Raw genomic sequence first — 19,107 nt, forward strand, 5'->3', positions numbered from 1 at the left:
CTAAAATATTTCAGACAATACAATACCTGTGTATAGGCAAATAACTTAAGGCTTTACGGGCTGGCTAGCTGAATTATTCGCTTGGCTCCTCTGGCTGCAATGACTAAGGGTATTTGCATTGAAATCTAAATTGTTTGTTAGGGCGAATTACATCATTTTCCAAAATCCCACTGCCTATAATGGTAGCTTAGGTACCTAGTTCACACACATGCATCCACATGTAAGCACCTCACTTTAGATATATTAAGTTACTGTTGAAAGCCCTGCTAAGATTCACTGATGTCTCTGAGCAGCTCTAAGTGGTAAMACAATACAAACTGCATTGTAATAATAAAATTAACATTTAAAGCTGCATACATAGCATTTAAAATGGCAAAAAATGGGGATGAACATGAATTACAAGGGCAAAATTTGGTCTAACTTTTTGAACAGTGTGTTTTTATTTTCAAATTCTGGTGATGTTAGAAGTGTTGGCATTTAAAAATATCAATTCATCTTTTTATAACTAAACTGAGAATATTTGACGYAGACCACAGGGAAATAAAATAGATATGGGACTTTGAATGACATTTTTACTATTTTTTTTTTCACAACAGAAGCACAGTTTAAAACAAAACACTAAAGATGATTACTGACCTTTAAAAATGTGTTTGGTATTTTGACATGACAGAATGAACAGTACTACTTAGAGAGCATATTATTAACTAACTCCCAGAATAAACACTTTCTTCACAGAATGGAACATTTTTAAGTACCTCTTGACCTTTTTGATCCAATTTACTTTGGGCATTTGCTAATTCTTGATCGCGGATATCCATCTTTGCCTCCAAAGCTCGCATCTTCCTTTCCCATTCCATTTTCTTGCTGTTTACCATGATATCAATTTGATGCATTAACTCCTGAAGTTCAGCTTCACATGGAGAATCTCTAATAATGTATATTAAAAAAAGTTTATATATATCTTATATTTTAAAATATTTTTATTATCTTATGAAGAAGAACGTAGGTGTTACTTTAGATCACTAAAATTTATTTTTGAATTATGATGGAAATACACAGTCTTCAACATCAGAAAAAAATGGAGAAGCTAAATGATGCCTTCAAGGGTTAATGGAATCCCATTTCTTCACTCTTAAGTTTGCCTGAAGTTAAAATCAGAATTTTTAGGATATTTGGGATGTTTTTACCTCATTAAAATGCTGTTGCTAAGTTGCAAAATGAACATAAATGAAGTTGAAAGAATGCCATAGAGGGAACAAAGACTTCCAGGTCTTCCAGACCTCTAGATGTGGGGAAGAGGAGCTGAATACTAAGTTACACTTGGACACAGGACTTCCTACTATGACTATAGGAATCATGGAAGCAAGTTATTAAAAAGCCAACTTGAAAACCAGCAATATTCTTAATTGCTAGTTCAATTTTGGCACTTTGATTTCACATTATCTTTGGTAAATGGATTTAAGTCACAAGACAATTTCTACAACATTAATCTACTAATAAGCTCAGAAATGAGTGCATCTTGAAACAGAACTCAGCTTTGAGGGACACTACGCTGCACTTAAGTACAGGCTGGGCATTATGTGCACATAAACAGGACATTTTTTCCAAACTTCTGAGTCAAGTTTGGAATACATCTCTTGCAGTATGATTTAGTTATCAGTGACAGAACATGTTTTATATTGTTGCTTTCAGATCATTGTAGCTCATAAGTATCAAAATAATGCMGATATCACAGAATTACAGAATAACTGAGGTTAGACAGGACCTCTGGAGACCATCCAACCCCCTGCCTAAAGCATAGTCAACTACAGGTTGCTTAGGACATTGTCCAAACAGGTCTTGAACCTGTTTCCAAACAGATCTCCTAAAGTGAAGACTCCACAACCTCTCTGGGCAACCTTCTTTTCAGTGCTTTACAATCCTCACTTAAAAACTCTACACTTGGGATTAAATGGAGTTTCTGATATTTCAGTTTATGCCCACTGCTTCTTGTTGTGTCACTAGGAAACCCCAAGAASAGCCTGGTTCCATCTTCTTTACAAGTCTCATCAGATATTTATATGTACTGACAAGCCCTCCCTCTTGGACCATCTCTTTCCTGCTTCCACCTCCTGTATGCTTCCTCCTCATGTTTCGAGCTTCTTGCTCATCCATGGCCTCCTGCCACCTTTGCTTATCTTCCTGCAACTTAAGATGGATTTTTGACTTTGGAAGAGGTAGTCCTCGAAAATCAACTTGGACCGTTCTCATCTCCAACAGTCTCCCTTGGGATTCTTCCAGGCAGAGCCCTGAAGAGGTCAAAGTCTGCTTTCCCCAAGTCTAGGATTGTGATGCTGCGCTTTTTTTTTTCTTTTTTTTTTTTTTCTTTCCCTCTCAGGATCATGAATTCCATCATCTCATGACAACTGTTGCTAAGGTTTACCCCAGGCTTGACCTCAAGCTTACCCCAGGCTTGACCAGGTTTACCCTCCTTGACCTGTTTCTCCTTGTTTGTAAATATGGGATCCACAGTTCACCTCCCCTCTTCAACTCTATCACCTGTGTCAGGAAGTTGTCAGGAAGCTCCATAAATCTGTATAGTTTGTGTCCTTCAGCACAAATGGGTGTAGTCAAAGTCCCTAATGAAGACCAGGGCCTGTAAACATGAGGCTCATCACGATGTTGCCCGTGTTCGTCTGTCCTCTAATCCTAACTCCTAAACTGCTTACTTGTGTCCCTACGCAGAACGTCATGTAGTCCTGCTGCTTTCTCACACAAAATATACCTCCTCCTCTCACCTCTCCAGCTGTTCCTTCCTACAGCTCTCATACCCGCTCATTGCAGCATTCTTATTTATTCCCCATGCTGTTTGCAGTACTGTGCAGCACTTCAGAGAGACTTCCAGCCATGCTGATTTTGTCTGATTTTGTTTATGAGGACACACATGGGGTGAGCTGGTTATTTTCTCCCTCCCTTGTCATTCCTAATTTAAAGTTCTCCTCATAAAGTTGGCCAACATGTTGGCAAAGATGCTTTAGCYCCACTTAGTCAGGTGGATCCCATTTCTTCCAAGCAAACTTCAGTCCTTRGAGAGGGACCCATGGCCATAAAAACCAAAGTTCTGTTGCTAAGGGTTAACCAGCTAAACCAGCTGTATGATCAGCTCCTGACCCACAGGATCCTCTATTCATCCTCATGCCCTTCATCCTCCCTAGAAGCATAGAGGAGAAAGTGATCAAGTYCCTCATGCCCTTAGTGACTGATGACAAAGCCACATAGTCACACTTGATACTTCCCAGATCACTTCTGGCATCATTGGTGCCTCTGTGGAATTGTAGCTGGGAGTAATAACACGAGGGGCAGACAAGGCTCAGCAGGCTCAGCAGTCATAGAGATCTTCTAGTCCAACCCTCCTGCACATGCAGGGGCACCTACAGCATGTTGCACAGGCTGCGTCCAAGCGGCTTTGGAAGATCTCCAGAGAAGGAGACTCCACCACCGCTCTGGGCAGCCTGTTCCAGGGCTCTGTCACCCTCACTGTCAAGAATTTTTTCCTTAAGTTCCTGTGGAACTTTTGGTGCTTCAGCTTGTCTTGTCACAGAGTCCTCAATCTGAGCCACTGGCAAGCATCAAACTGCTGTAGACGAAAGATCAGGTCCGTGGATGGGGGCCTTCTTTCCAGCAGCATGTCATCTGATTATCTCTTTTTCAAGCTATCTGGTTGTTGATATTCTTTTTCCCCTCTTTCTATGACTATTTTTATTTTTTGCACTTTATTTTTAACAACTGTTCTCGCTTTAACTGGTTTTATGATTTTGTTTTAATAAGAGATTCTATTCTTAGCTGACCTCAATGCATGGCTTTATTACTTGTGTTAGAAGATCTCTCTTTACCTCATCTTTATCCCCATGTCAAAAAGTTTTGGAATGTGCCATCTTTGGTCATTGCAACCTTATCTTGGCCAAGAGAAAGAAAACATTCTGCTTTGCAATCCTCAGATTACTRCTTTCAGTAGTATGATCTGATCATGCCAATGTGAAAATTTCTGACTGCTTCCTCTGCAATGATGTTGAGATTAGTGTATCTAATTACTGCTGTCTCTAAATGAAGGTACAAATGAATTACATGATGTTTCTTCAGTGTCAACACTTTTCTTATCGCAACAAACTATACTGTAGTAATCAATTAGTTGTACACCTGCTTTCTCTTCACTTTTTTAATCTGTTGCAGTGACAGTTTAATCTAAATTTAATTTAATGCATTATTTGCATGCATTATTTTCATGCCTTTTTCCATTCTTGATTGTTTTTAGTTGAATAGAAGCCTGTATTGAAATTCCTGTTGATAAAATCAGCATTTTTATTGTTTCATAAATTTGCTAACTATATTCCTTAAATTTAAACTGATGCAAAAAATGTATTGTAATCCATTACTTTTCATGAYGATAAATTTAGTGTTTTAATAAAATAAGTCTCTTCCTAGAAAATATTTAACAATACTCTGTCATTTTGTAGTGTTAGACCATATGCTATTTTCCTCTTCAGGGAATTATTTAGCCCACTGACATTTTCTTAAAAAGTAAATGTAATGGCCACTGATTATAGTATTTTGATTTATAAAAGCACGAATGTCCTGTAATCCTCGACTGTTGATGGTACATAACCCTGCAGGGCAAAGGCCTTTACCATTGCTAAGCAGAGCGCAGTCATTCAAATGTTTCCATGAAGTGGCTGCTTGTAAAAATGTGCATAGGTAATTCCTTTAGTAATCCTCTATATTTCATAGCTCCCTTTACTCTCCTTGTGCCTTGGCCAAGAAATCAATTGATTTATGAAATAATTGCCTGAGAGATGGTTGCCCAGGAACTAAAGGCTGTGCAGCATCTACATAAGGTAATGACAGTTTATGAAAGGGATGATGATAAAAAGCACCGGGTGCCTGGGACCAGCTCATCCTTGCAAGTGCTTTTTTGTGATGTTAAATTGTTGCATACCCCATATTGTGATAATCGCTACAAGAAACTGGAGAATATTTCTTAGATACACAACATCATAATTAAGAYCTCAACATAATTTTTTAAAATAAAATCCTTTAAAAGCTTCTTTTCGATCAACAAGACCTGGAAAATTTCTTTCATAACAGTGTTATGAAACAGTCTCACTATTTTCTCTTTCTCATCTTTGGCTGCTTTCTTACCTTGATCTTCCAGCTGTGCCTAAAGCTGTAGATTATTACAGTTGTTCTGCTACCAGAGCCACCTTACAGCTTGGCTATGAYTCTCCAAATGAAGATGGACCTGCTAGTTAAACCCACCAACTACTTCCATAGAGGTATTGCTGCTGTAACTACTATTTTAGTCCTGCTAAAGCGGTCTGAAAATAGTGCTAATTCTCCCTCCAGAACATGGCCAGTCATATGGTCTCAGTATCTGAAAAATTTCATTTGATTCCTGGATGTGGAATATGGCAAACTCTGTTGTTTTGTTTTTTCTTTTATATCCCATCAGTCATTTGGCAAAGAAACACAAAGAACAAGATACCGAACACACACTGCAGATGGGTTCCTCCTGCATGGCAATAAAGACTTGTGTTTGAGCAAGTGGCAGGTATTTTTGGTTGCATTTACTCTGAAACACTTCAAAACACCTAAAAGCATTTTTAAAGTGATGTAGGCAAGCTCTTATCTTTTTCACTCCATTTTCATATTAGTAAAACAGAGATGATTCATATTCTCCTGTCATTTAGAACTATTTATCTGTAGGAAGAGAGAGCAATAGTGCATGCAAAATACTCTGTGTTTTCAGGTTCAAACCAACCAAAGCCCAGATAACAAGCGCTGCTGACTCCAGGCTTTTATCTTTCTGMAAACTGATTTCTTGCTCTAGTTAGATCTTTACAGCTCAGTTCACCCTCTTGCATTAGCGTTCTACACACATCTGTATTTTTCTAAATGTTTTTTGAGGCACAGAAATATCTTTTGTAGCCATTAGAATAAACTGCAATTTATAACCTGAATTTTTTAGAAAAGCTTAGTTCAGACTGTCAGCATCTGTTTCATGCCTTTTCTGTTTTACTCTTAGGTTTGCAGACAAATAGGAAAGCACATATGAATATACCTATGCAAACACATGTTAAACCTATGCAGAACAATCTAAGTAAAGATTTCCATCTTACACAGTACATTCATTTAATTTTGATCTTTAACCCACATTCTAGACCCAGTACTATCTGATTTTCCCTTCTAAAAGATAGCTTTAAAACAGGAATTATAAAAACGGGTTGTTATACAACACTGCATTAGAATCTTCTGCCCCGGAGTTCCATTATATGAAATACAACTAATTCATTTAACAATTTTACTCACTTTGTCAGCCACACGCATCCATGGATGGTAATTTGTAATTTATGAGTCTTCACTGCACAGAAATAATTATTATTATATCTATGACCATTATTCAGCCAGCTTCCCAAATTTTAAAGAATCTGCATTATCCCCAGGATCCTGGCAGCACAGATGGAAACCAGTGTCTTCTGCCATGAGATAYGGATTCTAAATTGCCCTTTTAGGTTTCTTTTTTTTTGCACTATTAATGGAAATAAATAGCTACCTAGAATACTTTTTTTTTATGATGAGAGGAATCACTCCCTAGATTCCTCTGTCATGGCCTGGMATTTCACAAATATTAGTTACAACTGAGGCCAAAAAGATCTCTCTTGAAATAGCTTTTGGATTTATTTAAAGTATCCAGACAAAAGCTATTTTCTTTTTTAAAAAATTCAAGTTTTTGTATGACTATATTTACCAGTCATGGCGCTAATAAAAAGAAGGCTTCTTAAAGTTGAAAAATAAGTGTCACATTGTTCTGATATAGCGTTTTTGCACTGTACATTTTTTTCTATGAGGAWAAGTGCATGCAGAACAGGTATAATCCAGTACAACAGAATATGTATATTCAAATCATATAAAAATCWCGTTGGGTCAGAATATGGTGTGACCCAACACACATGTTTGAATATGTGTGTTTCTATGAAGAGAGACTTTTACACTTAGTATATGTCATAAGAGCTAGGACTGCCTTACATTAATATTGATATAAGAGTTTTTTAACATGAAAATATACAGTATGCTTATTTATAAAATTATGATAAATTATTCTATCCAACTTATCATATAGGGAAGTACTCTGTGTGTTGCTGTGGTCCTGGAACATCAGCTCCTGCAATAGGCAAGTGAGGATGGGGAACAGCYGAGTTCTGTAAAGCCCCTCGATCCTGGGAAACTTTCAGCAGTGCCAACACATACAGAGCAAGATCCTGCCATTCCTAAACCTCTCTGGTCTGGTTAATCGTTTTAATGAGGCAATCAATCCCTGATTTCAACRATACAGCCTTCATGAAGCTGTATTCACAGAGATTCGGCCTGTATGTATATTTCTTAAAAACATTTTTGTGCTGTGCTAATGKTTTTTTTTTAGATTAATAATAATGGGGAAGAACCGAACTTGGATTGTGTTGAAAAAGATGATTGTGTTGCAGATGAAAAGTGCATTACTTAACACCTGGTAAGAGCAATGTGTAAACTAGGGCTATGGCTCTAGCAATTAATAGGCTTGTTTTTGAGATTTTTGAGCTTTTAAATGCCGTGATATGTAAGCTCACACTGCTGTAGCCTAGCAACTTTGACAATTTTTGAAAAACATTTCAAATAGTTAGCACTTCAATAAAATCCCACWTGGCTTTCATTTTTCTTTGTTCAGGTATACACACTTTTAAAAATAAAAATAAAGAAAGGCACTCACTAGATTATTAACTAAGGGAATGAGCTGTGTTATCCTAGTTATCAGTAACCTCTCCATAGCTGGCATAAAAAGCAGCAGAAGAAATGAACAAAGAATCGTGTTTGTCTCTGAAATAATACTTGTATTTCACATCTTTAATAAACCAACATATTCAATTCCATTGTGTGGTCAACTCCCAGTTAATAAGTCAGTACTCACTTAGCCATAGTTAGGCCCTGAAACACTCCCTTATTCTGCTCCATCGCCTTTTGACCTGTCAAAACAACAGAAATAAATAACAGAGATCAGTGCAGGCTGGGTGGCTCTGAGCTTTCCTTCCCACTTGTGCAACTGGACAACTGCAAACAACGGGAGCAGGGAAAGGCAGCTCCAGGGCCCGAGCTGGGACAGGCGGGATGGGACTCTCAGCTCGATGGGGGCTCTGGTGCTCAGTGCAATGGCACGATCCCAGGGGCGCTGGAATCTTTTGGTTTGGTTTGGATCATATCCAGCCATGCCAGGGATTTGCCGAGACTCCCTAAGTCACTAAACCTTCTAAATTTGTCACAGACTTGAGGATAAACTGAGTCCCAGAGACTAGAGCGGGACACAGGCCCCGAGGCTGAGCTGAGCCCACGGGGACAGCACGTGGGGTGGCACCGGCACAGGGTGGTACCTGGGACAGGCACCCGAGCGGACACCGGTGCAAGGGCAGATGTGGGTGTATTGGGACAGGTGACAGGGGACACTGGCACAGGGCAGTGCTGGCACTAGAGGAGACAAGCACCCGCGGTGACACTGGCACGGGGCACGGTGCTGGCACTAGAGGGGACAGGCACCTGAGGTGACACTGGCACATGTCAGCACTGGCACTAGAGGGGACAGGCACCTGAGGTGACACTGGCAGGGGGTAGCGCGAACGCTACAGGTACAGGCACCCGAGGTGACACTGGCATTGAGGCCAGAGCTGGTGTAACAGGAATATAGAAACAGGCACCCGCGGTGACACTGGCACAGGACAGCACTGGTGTTACAGGAATATAGGAACAGGCACCCGCGGTGACCCCGGCACAGGGGCAGCGCTGGCGCTACAGAGGACAGGCACCCGCGGTGACACCGGCACCTTCCCCTCCCGCCGCGGCCGTTACCTGCGCGCCCGCCCCGCGGGGCGGCCCGGGCCGCGCTCGGCACCGCTCTCACCGCCGCCCTCAGCGCCGCCGCCACGGCCTCGCTCCCATCGCGCCGCGGCCCCCGCCGCCTCCCGCAGCGGCCGCGGCCGCTGCCCCCGTTGCCCGGTGACACCAACGGCCGCGCGGGCGGCAGGGCGGGAAGCGGCGGGGCGGGAGCGGCCGGAGGCAGCGCCATAGCCCGGCCCGGGGAGCCGCCACAGCCCGGACCGAGGAACCGCCACAGCCCGGCCTGGGGAGCCGCCACAGCCCGGCCTGGGGCGCCACAACCCGGGTCAAGGAACCGCCGCAGCCCGGGCCGAGGCGCCGCCACGGCCCGGCCCGAGGCGCCGCGAGGCCCCGTTGGTTTGTGCAGAAACCCCGGGGCGAACTTCGTGCGACTTCCATTTTCTATGTGGAGCAACAAAAAATGCAGATGAATGATCCAAAAATTTCATATCATTTTTTTTCAAAGTGTTTTAAGAGGAACAATTCCCATAGCAATTAGCCAGAGCTGTGTTTTCAGTCTCTTGAGGCACCCTTAAATATATAATTCCCTAAATAATAATAAGTCCCATGTTGCATAATTTTATTTTGCATTTTCTGTTTGCTTTTGTTGATCCTCATCACCTCCTCACCAGAATTCAGCTTCTAAGGCYCAAACATCTATTTGTTGGCTTTAAATAAGTAGTAATTAGTAGAATTCAAAGCAACTGAAGAGTAAGGGGTAAATATAGGATCACTGAAAATTTTGTAAAGGATTCTGAGAAAAATCCTTTGAATTAGAACAGCCAGCAAAAGAGGAAAGTGCTTTCAAACCAGGTTATACATTTAAATGAGTGGAATGCTAAAACCACATTTCTACAGGAAAGAGGGAAGTAGAGCAGGGCAGGGACCGAATGTCAAACAAGACAAGATACAAACCCGAGAGTTTTATTAAAACASGGAGAATTTCCTTGGAAGGTGCCCAGCCAGTAGCAAGAGCATGTAGGGAATGACGGAGTTTGGAAGAAGTGGCTGTCAGGTTCTTATCAGTAATATTTGAGAAGCACATAGTTATTCTGACAGCCAGAGGATACTTAAATTTTGTTAATATTCTCTTCCACTAAGACACTGCAATATGAGATTTTTAAAGAAATCCTAAGTAAGGAATATTCTTTTAGCATACCAGTTTCTGAGAATTTGGTGAATTTCTAAACACACTGTATCAATGGTATATAATTAGCATATGTCCAGAACAAAAATAAAAGAGGTGATGCTAAGGGAAGTGATATAGTTGAGATGCAATGTAAGTGACAAATATATGTCTACTGGGCAATCTTCCTAGATATTTGTCACTTTAATTCTTTAAGATTTTTTTTTTGTGTGTGTCTGGTATGTAATGACTCGGAAGAACTAAATGCATTTGTGTAAATGCATTAACTTTAAAATCAGTTTTTATTTACAGGGTACATTCGCACCTTATCTTCCAATCTCAGGTGATAAGTTTGACTGTGGGACAAAGGCCATTTTCTTGCACTAGGCTCAGCATGGTTCTTGTAACAAACGTAGCCACCAATATTCTTTCTTTAGCATGGAAATCAGCTGCTTTAGAGAAGTGATGGATTTATAGCAGCTCTAAATAATGTAGTAATTATATTCTACATATTAATCTGTTTGGGTGTTTATAATATGAATATACAAATTTATTTTACAAGTGCTCTGTTAGAAAGAAAAAGCATAACTCAATGTGAGCCATCACTAAGCAATTACATGGAAGTCTCTGAGAGAAAATATAGCCTATGAAAATCCCTAAAGTATCAGCAATAAGAGAAAAGTGGCWTTTTAAAAAAGAATCTAAGAGGCATTTTTAATTGTGAAAATTAGATGGAGGCATAAAGACCTGCCTGAGGATTTTGAAGGTATCTGCCTAATTTACCAACAGGAGATGATAAATCCTGGCATAGGATAGGCAATGAGCCAGAATGCTSTTTTTAAACACTTTTTTTTCCCCTTCTTTACACTGAAAACTATTCCTAAGAAGTTGTCAGATCACTGAAAGGAAGAGCAGAAAATGCTTGAATTAATTTGTTCTGCCAGATAAACTCTTCAGTAAGTGAGAGCAGAGCCTGGGAGCTGGTCTAAAAGTGAAAAAAAATATAATTTTATCCTGTAATAGGTGGGAGTATGAATCTGAAAGCTAAGGGTAGCGCTCTGAGAGAATGCAGGAAGGGGACAAAGATGCCATTAGCCCTGTTACTGTGACAACTGGCATTTAATCCTCCTGTGTGTCATTCTTTAATGAACACAAAACATAATGCTAGATAATACATGTGCAAAAGAAATAATCCCTTTTCTAAAGCTTCCTACTCATGCGTTTTTCTAGAAGCTCGTGGTAATGTGTAATGCTGCTCTAAGGTCATTAGCAGTTTGTCTTCCCTTTATAATTGTTGCTACTGCTTCATTAAAATAATACTCTGTGGTCATGCAATTTGGGGATAGTTTCTAGTGCTCTATACACAGGAATATTTCTTAGTTACTTTTTTTGTTACTTATGAAAGGAAAATGAAATAGTCTTCTGACGGCGRTCACTGGCAATTAAAAAAGAAACAAAGAAATATGAGACTGTCAAATCACATATGTTGCACGTCATGTGTTGCTATTATTGCCATGGTTGCTTCAGTTGTTAAGATTGTACCAAGCTGAATCCTCTGATGTGAGGATTTATTAGAAATTATTCTTGTTAAAATAGGAAAGTTCTAGAAAAATATCACCCATAAAGCCTGCACTTGAATYCATACTGTCTAAACGCATCATGAAAAACAAACTGTTCATTTTCTTTCATCTTAGATTCCAATCATTTTATGATATCTTTATACCTTTAGTTTTTAATGGCACAGATTTTGAGAGCAATTGTAGAAGTTGCTTTTGGCAGCATTTCTGTTTGACAGCTGACGGGTGGATAATTGGAACAAGGTTTTTTGTAACCTTGCCTCGGTTTTGGAGCAAGTCTCGTATTTGGACTTAAACAATTTAAGTCTCCTGGAATAACTTGTAGAACAAAARTTAACAATACTGATATTTATGGTGTCACTCCAGGGCGTCCCAGTTAAGGGCTGAGCAGATGACATGGCTCTTCATGTAACTCGCTTGCTTAAGAATCCACTCAGGCAGAATGCAGCTGTACTGGCTACATTCAGTTGGTATTTCTAAGTTATGCTTGGATGATCCCTTACTCTCCTCTGATCACTGTTATTTCTTTTCTCTTYGGGTTCCATGTTGAGTTTTCTCATGTTCTGAGTGTCTCCGTTTTCAGAATTAGCAGTGGGGTACCCTCTTAGAGCAATTAAAATGACTCCTGTGTAATTAAATGGACTGCTATGCAGCCTTCTGTGGAAGTCCATGATGAGGTCCTAACCATGTGACTTGTCTGCCAAAGTTAAGACCCATTCAACTAGACTGCATTTTCTTTTCTCCTTCCTTCTTCCTRTCTGAAACACAGAGTCTGAGGAAGAAAATACTCCTGTGGCAGCCCTCACATCAGAGCAGTGTGTGAAAACCCTCCCGTTAAAGGAAGAGCTGAGATAAGGCTGAGGAAAGACAATAGGGGAAATAGAAGCAGAACTGATATAAACAAGAGTAGATACAAAGGACAGATTTGAGGGAATCTGGGAGTGTAATAGTGTGCTGTGATGGGGAGACTGGTACAGGAAAGAGATCCCTTCACCATGGTCTAAAATCTCCTTTGTGTGTTTGGAAYTGCCGGGGACACGCAGGGCCAACTCGGCACGTGCTGCAGCTGGGCAAAGTCAAAAGGCAAATTATATCCATTATACAATCAATGCCTATACCTTTTGGCCCACTTTTATGACACTTTTGTCATCTTATTTTGATATATTTAGAGCAAGAGATTATTTTGTTCACTGTTTATTATGCTTTTGTTGCTGTGTTTCTGGTGCATTTACAAGATCACTCTGCTCCAGCTCTGTTCACATCCTGCATTCCATGGCAGGTTGCTTGTTTAGACCAGCCAGGTKGGGATTAGCTGGAGTCCATTAATTAGATTACTCCCAGTTAATGATCTAGGCTTTTCCCCACACTTCTACTAGTTAATTTGTACTGAGATGAAATCCCATCTAGGAGGTTTTCCTCCCACATACAGGGTAAAAGGCCCCTGTGTTAYGTAATTGTGGGGTCTTCAGCACGTACTATTCCACTGCTGTTAGAGAGGAAGGAGGACTAGGGATCAACTAAAACAGAGAACATTTAGGAGCAACGTCCTAAATGGAGAGTCAATCCTTTCAAACTTTTTGCAACAAATATGGAGGAGAAACTAGAGTGTTGAATGTCTACTGATTTCCAGGCCTCAATTTCCTACCTGCATTCCGTTAAAACCAGATCACTTTTTAAGCACAGTGGACATAGGTCTGCAGGAAAGATCTTGGTTCRGTAAGAACTTAATTGTTTTTTTATACTCCTATCCAGTTATTTAGTAAGCAGCCTTCGTGCAATTGCTCTGGAGTGAGCCTTTCACACATTTATTRGGAGATGTCGTGGGGATTCCTCCTGTGCTTTAAGAGGCATTAACTCCCAGTTCCAGTTCCAACTCTTTACAGTCTTACATATTCCCTCAGACAGGGAATCTCTTAGTCCCTCGGAGAGATTTTGCATACTCTTTTTTTAGGAATATTCAAATCAAAAATTACTTTCAACTAGATACACTGTAATCTGCCTCATCTACAATCCCAGTAAAGACTCCGCTTTTGTTTCCTTTTTGCCACTAGTTTTTCAAAACCAGCTATAGAATAAGTAAACTATTGAAATTAAAGGTTATCTAATCATACTCTTTAAGTACAGGGTTTTTGCATAGATATTAGTGTCCAAAATATCCTTGTTTATTCTCTTTTGCTAACTGGCTTCCTACTAGTGACTAAAACCCAATCAAATCCCAATATGACTGCTGCAGTCGCATCTGTGATTGAGTGAATGTACTTTTCTTTATAAATAGCTTGGAGATATTCTACGATCTTCAGGGACAAGGGCAGCTGCATACATATAAGGTGAAATTAGTATTTTCCATCTTAACAGAAAAATCCATAGCAGGAGAGATATTAAAGTAATATTTTAAGCTCTCTACATTCCCACTGGTTTCGATTGATAAACAAATACAAAATCCCTGAGTTTAAATAGCTTTTCCTCCTCTATTCATAGTATTATAAGGAACCTACTGACTTGCGTACTTCTCTCAAGGCCATAATGATCTCTGCAGGCCATTACCTAGGTCCAGACTAGATTTTATTGACCGAAACATTGACACTCTTCTGCAGATTTTTCTCCCACAGACAAATAGTTCTCACTGCTCTATTTTTATATTCATTGTCCACATTTTTTTTWAACTCAGTTTCATTCTTTTATTCCTTAGGCAGTTCCCTTCCTTCACTCAACAAATTCTTCTTCCTACATAACATATTTAGCAGTGTACCAGAGGATGCTTGAAAGCTGTGTGAGACAAAGAAGTGTAAGCTGCTGCTGCTACTTGTTTTGTTTGGAAAACAAAATTTATTTATATTTATTTGGAAATACTTGTTTGAACTCAAGAACTTCTTGCATATGGTTACAGTAACAAGCAGAATGAAACTRTGACGGATAAACTCTACAGTTCTGGATTCACTTCTGAACTTTGCCTTTAAGCAAATCATTTGGATTAATTTCAGGATGAGGAAGACAGGTACAATGTTCATTAATTTCTGTTATTTTCTTTTGGTTTTACCTATTACAGCAGTGGCAATTTCCTATTTTTTAGACATATACTGTTTGGAGAAGTGGTCCTACCTCACCTAGGAAGTTCTTCCATTAAAATACAGGAAACCTCTTGGCTGGGTTTCAATAACCAGTGGCCATGGCATTAACTATTCAAATACATTCTTCCCTCGCAGATTGTTCTTGTTATTCATCAGCAAAAATAGTTTAATTAAATTTCAGCTTGCYTGATTGACAGAGAAAATTTTGTAGGCCTAATTAATATTTCTGTTATAATGCTGTAATAAAAAGATGTTTTGCATTCCCATCCCATTTACAGTGTGGTTCCACACATTTAATTCATCATTTTACAAAATGACTGTTATAGCTATGGTAGGGTTATGGGCATCTGTAAGATTGAATTTAGATAATCACAACCTGGGTAACTTTTTTATGCAGCATGCAGCATTACCATATCTCCTGGAAAGAGGTTTTTAATGTGTTAACTATAACACATTAAATTTTATGTTAATTAAATTTTTGAATTCAAATAATAGTTTATCTGTATTTAGGTCTTCCTTGCCTTTTTGCGTCTTTGTGTTAGAAAGCAGCCAGTTTTGACTATTTAAGATTAAGATTCATTATTTCTCCTTTTAGAAAGTAAAGGACTTTTCCCACAGAGATTTCTGCTGGAAAACCTCCACACACCAACTCTTTGACTGAAGTGCTGATAAAGATTTTTGTGTTTTCCTTGCATTTTTCCAGCCTCAGGAAAACAGTCTGTTCTTTTGTGATGTTGGCTTCTTTCTCACTCCTCAGACAGTGACTTTATTTGCTGATTTACAATGGTCGCTCTCCAAAAAGACCCACGTTTGCCTCATTTCCTTGAGCTTTAGCAATTGAATGTTACTCTTGAAGAGGATTCCCAGGCCACCTGGCTCGTCATCTGTTACTGCCACATGGAGCCAAATCTATGAGCATTTCTGTTTCTGTTCCCTGTCTCTTTTATGGGGTGTATTGTAGGTCATACCTGTGAAACTTGTCATGTGTTTTATGCAAATCATGGATTTGGAGACTTCTATCACTTGAGTTTAAGTTTCTGTATCCTGTTCACTGTGTGAAAAGTCATTTGTTGTCCAATTTGGTACATGCACAGCTTGTGTAAGGAGGTGTGAACGTAGCTGGGTAAGACATAGTGACATTCCTTACTGTGAAATCCTCGAGTTCTGCCATCCCTGTTCCTGGAATACCATTTTGCTCAGGAAACAGTACTTTGTGAGTGCGACAGTTCTATCTGCTGAAATTTCATATTACTGCTAAGTAAAAATGAACTTCAGTTTTTTTTTTAATCCATTATCCTTGAGCACAGAAGCTGAAAGTTTTCTTATTCTGTAATTTTGGAATACTTTTAGTTGAGTCAGAAACTGAAAAACCCATCAGAGAGCTCTGCAGTTCATTAGTCTGTGTATGACTTTGCTGTGTCTTATTACTCTCAGCAATCACTTTGTTGTTAGAGACCARGTCATTCTGTTATGTTACTGACAGATCTTACGACAAGGCTGCAGTTATGTTAGCAAGGAATCAATGACTTAGATAACTCTGCCCTAACAGGTTCTTTTGCAATAATTCATGTATGACGGGTGATTATTTTTCTACTTTCTGAGCAATCATTATCTTCAACAATATTTTGGATCAGGTTTTACTCTTGGCAGAAAGTCAACATGAGTATTTGCTACTTTCTCAGCTGCTTATTCCTCTGTCACGTAGCTCTGCCAATGCTGCTTATGGAAATCCAGGAGCTCTCTCACTTTTTGAAGCTTGTTTGCTACAATTAATATCACGGTTTGAGCCACTAACTGATTTAGTCATTTGGATTCTTCTTCTGATGACGATTTTCCTACATGATTCATAAATTTCAGCAGATATCTCATTTAACCTATTTTGCCTACTATAGTCCTGGAAAACTGTTTAGGCACCTGAACTCTGTTTTCTTTCTTTCTTTTTTTTTTTTTTACTATATTGTCTGTAAAAGTTGAAAATCATTTCTGTTCTCTGCTTTAGGGTCTCTATAGCAGCAAGGTTTACCCGGGGATGAGCATGTCATGGCTCCCATGTAACCCATGTACCCCTGTTCCTTTTCTTGCCCCTCTGGAAGGAATGACTAGGCTTCATGGTGCTCTGTTCTGGAGGCAGGAACACAGAGAAGATGTTAACATGAGGCTGGGAAGACATTCGAAATTCACCATTTTGAGGCAGTCAAGTAACTTGTGCAYAGTGAGTTATGAATTGTCTTAGATTAGATATATAATATTTATTAGAGACTTTTCCCAAGGCTTTTTTCTTTTAGAAAATTAATGATTAACTTACATCAATTTTATTTCTATTATTTTTTCTCTTCTCACCCTGCCCTCTTCCTGCTATATTTATTTACTTACATTGCAGTGCTTCTTAAAGGATATGCACAAGATCTAAGCCTTAATTTATTAAACATTTTTGAAAGACTCCTGCTCTAAGAAATTGCACCAAGAAACAAATCAAATAGAATTGGACACATGGACATTATCTTCTTAGCTCAAAATTCAGACTTTTTGAACCCTTCTCTAAGACAAACACCATAGGAAGAAGGATATACTTAAAATATGTACTTTTAGCAGATATTCAACCTGATCATCTTCATTTGACAGTTGCTTTTAGATATTTTTCACTTCAATAATACTTTCTTAAACTTTGAATTTTCTTAAAGCTTTCTTAAATGAGAAAGCAAAGCTTTAAAAAGGAGAATAAATTTTGCATTTACTTTGCAAACTCCGAATAGCCTAATGTTACCTATGTTACCTATTCCCATCATAATGTGGTCTAATGTGATTCAAGATGCTCAGACTTCTCCAGAGGATTTTGGTTTCCAGAGGAACAGAATGTTTCTGTAGAAACATTGCACTTTGTTTTCGACCCAGTGTGATAGGAGAGTTTCTATAGAACCCAATTGCTATTTTATTTTCTGAGAATGAGGCTTTCAGTATGTATCACCTTGTCTTCATTCGTGAACCAACTCATTTTGGGGGAGGAAATAGGTGATTTTTCATTGCTATTTTGCCCCGCTCCTGTGTTCAATGGCTGCCACATTTTACTCCAGTAAAAAACCTTTAGCAATAGTTTATTCTCTGTTTTTTTTCTGATGGAGAAATTCCATATACAGAAGGAGTGATTGATATACTAATAAAGATCTGAGGATTTTAGATTTTCTTTTAAATTATCACAACTTATTTAATCTTATTTGCCAATAATTGACAATATGAATAACTGGAGTGACTGCTCCTGCAGCCACTGCAGCAAAATCACTCTTCTCAGAAAGGACATTGTATTGGCACTCTTCTCATTATACACAGAATCACAGACTGGTTGAGGTTGGAAGGGACCTCTAGAGATCACCTAGTCCAACCCCCCTGCTCCAGCAGGGACACCCAGAGCACGGGGCACAGGGTGGCAGCCAGGCGGGTTTGGAAGATCTCCAGAGAAGGAGACTCCACAGCCTCCCTGGGCAGCCTGTTCCCGGGCTCTGTCACCCTCACAGGAAAGAAGTTCCTCCTCACCTGGAGATGGAACTGCCTGTGTTTCAACTTACACCCATTGCCCCTGGTCCTGTCACTGGCCACCACTGAGAAGAGCTTGGCCCCTTCCTCCCTACATTCCCCCTTCCTGAACTTATACATGTTAATCAGATCCCCTCTCAGCCTTCTCTTTTCCAGGCTAAACAGGCCCAGCTCACTCAGTCTCTCCTCAGATTGTTTTTTGGCATTAGCAGTCATGGCCTCAACTTGTAAAGAAAGAAAATTCCGTCAAATGTTCCAGGGGATCCCTATCGTATGTGACACTGTGCTGTATGATATGGCAACTTTCTCATGCTTACAGTGACAGTTCACCTCCCCTTTCCTCTGAAATAGCTAAGCTCAAATCCATAACTTTAGTTTACGTATATATCTCAATTTTCAGTTAGTTCTAAAAACATCCAAATATTCCATGAAATTTGTTAATTGAGCTTTATAGTGGAACAACTTGATCCTGTGGTCGGCACTGAAGTAGGGTTGGAAGGGAAAGCAAAATATATTTATTTGAGAAAATGTACTAATACATAGTTTAGTATGTGCACATTAGTATGTATTTGAGAATACATACTAATTGCTATACAAATAAAAATATTACTACTAAAAACCACTTTCCAGGTTTTTGGACATACGGACTTTATGGGATTGGAAAAAGATCATTATTCATTTTTTCATGAGTGGATAAGGAAGGAACGTGAAACAAGGATAAGATTGTCATGCATCCATGTTTCACTTTGAAGTATTTTTAATCAGGCTTTGGATCTTGTTAAAAATACAAAAAAAAAAAAAAAATTTGCTGCAAATTTTGACACTGTCACACAATAGAAACTGTCTGCTACACAGATATATAAGACATAGAATCTAA

General features: G+C 39.3%; 1 protein-coding gene across 1 annotated transcript in view; it reads right to left on the minus strand.

Annotated features, from left to right (window-relative positions):
• DEUP1 (deuterosome assembly protein 1) overlaps positions 1-2,818 on the minus strand; it is a 34,547-nt gene extending 31,729 nt beyond the window's left edge. Inside the window, exons 1-2 of the mRNA XM_026052958.1 lie at positions 2,778-2,818; positions 756-927 (exon numbers count right to left, since the gene is read on the minus strand). Coding sequence (XP_025908743.1) covers positions 756-927; positions 2,778-2,818 — 213 coding nt within the window. The remainder of the gene's footprint in view (positions 1-755; positions 928-2,777) is intronic.
• Positions 2,819-19,107: the final 16,289 nt, after the last annotated feature.

This window comes from Nothoprocta perdicaria, unplaced genomic scaffold (genome assembly GCF_003342845.1).
Source record: "Nothoprocta perdicaria isolate Ctin4 unplaced genomic scaffold, notPer1 scaffold_94, whole genome shotgun sequence".
Taxonomy (NCBI): domain Eukaryota; kingdom Metazoa; phylum Chordata; class Aves; order Tinamiformes; family Tinamidae; genus Nothoprocta; species Nothoprocta perdicaria.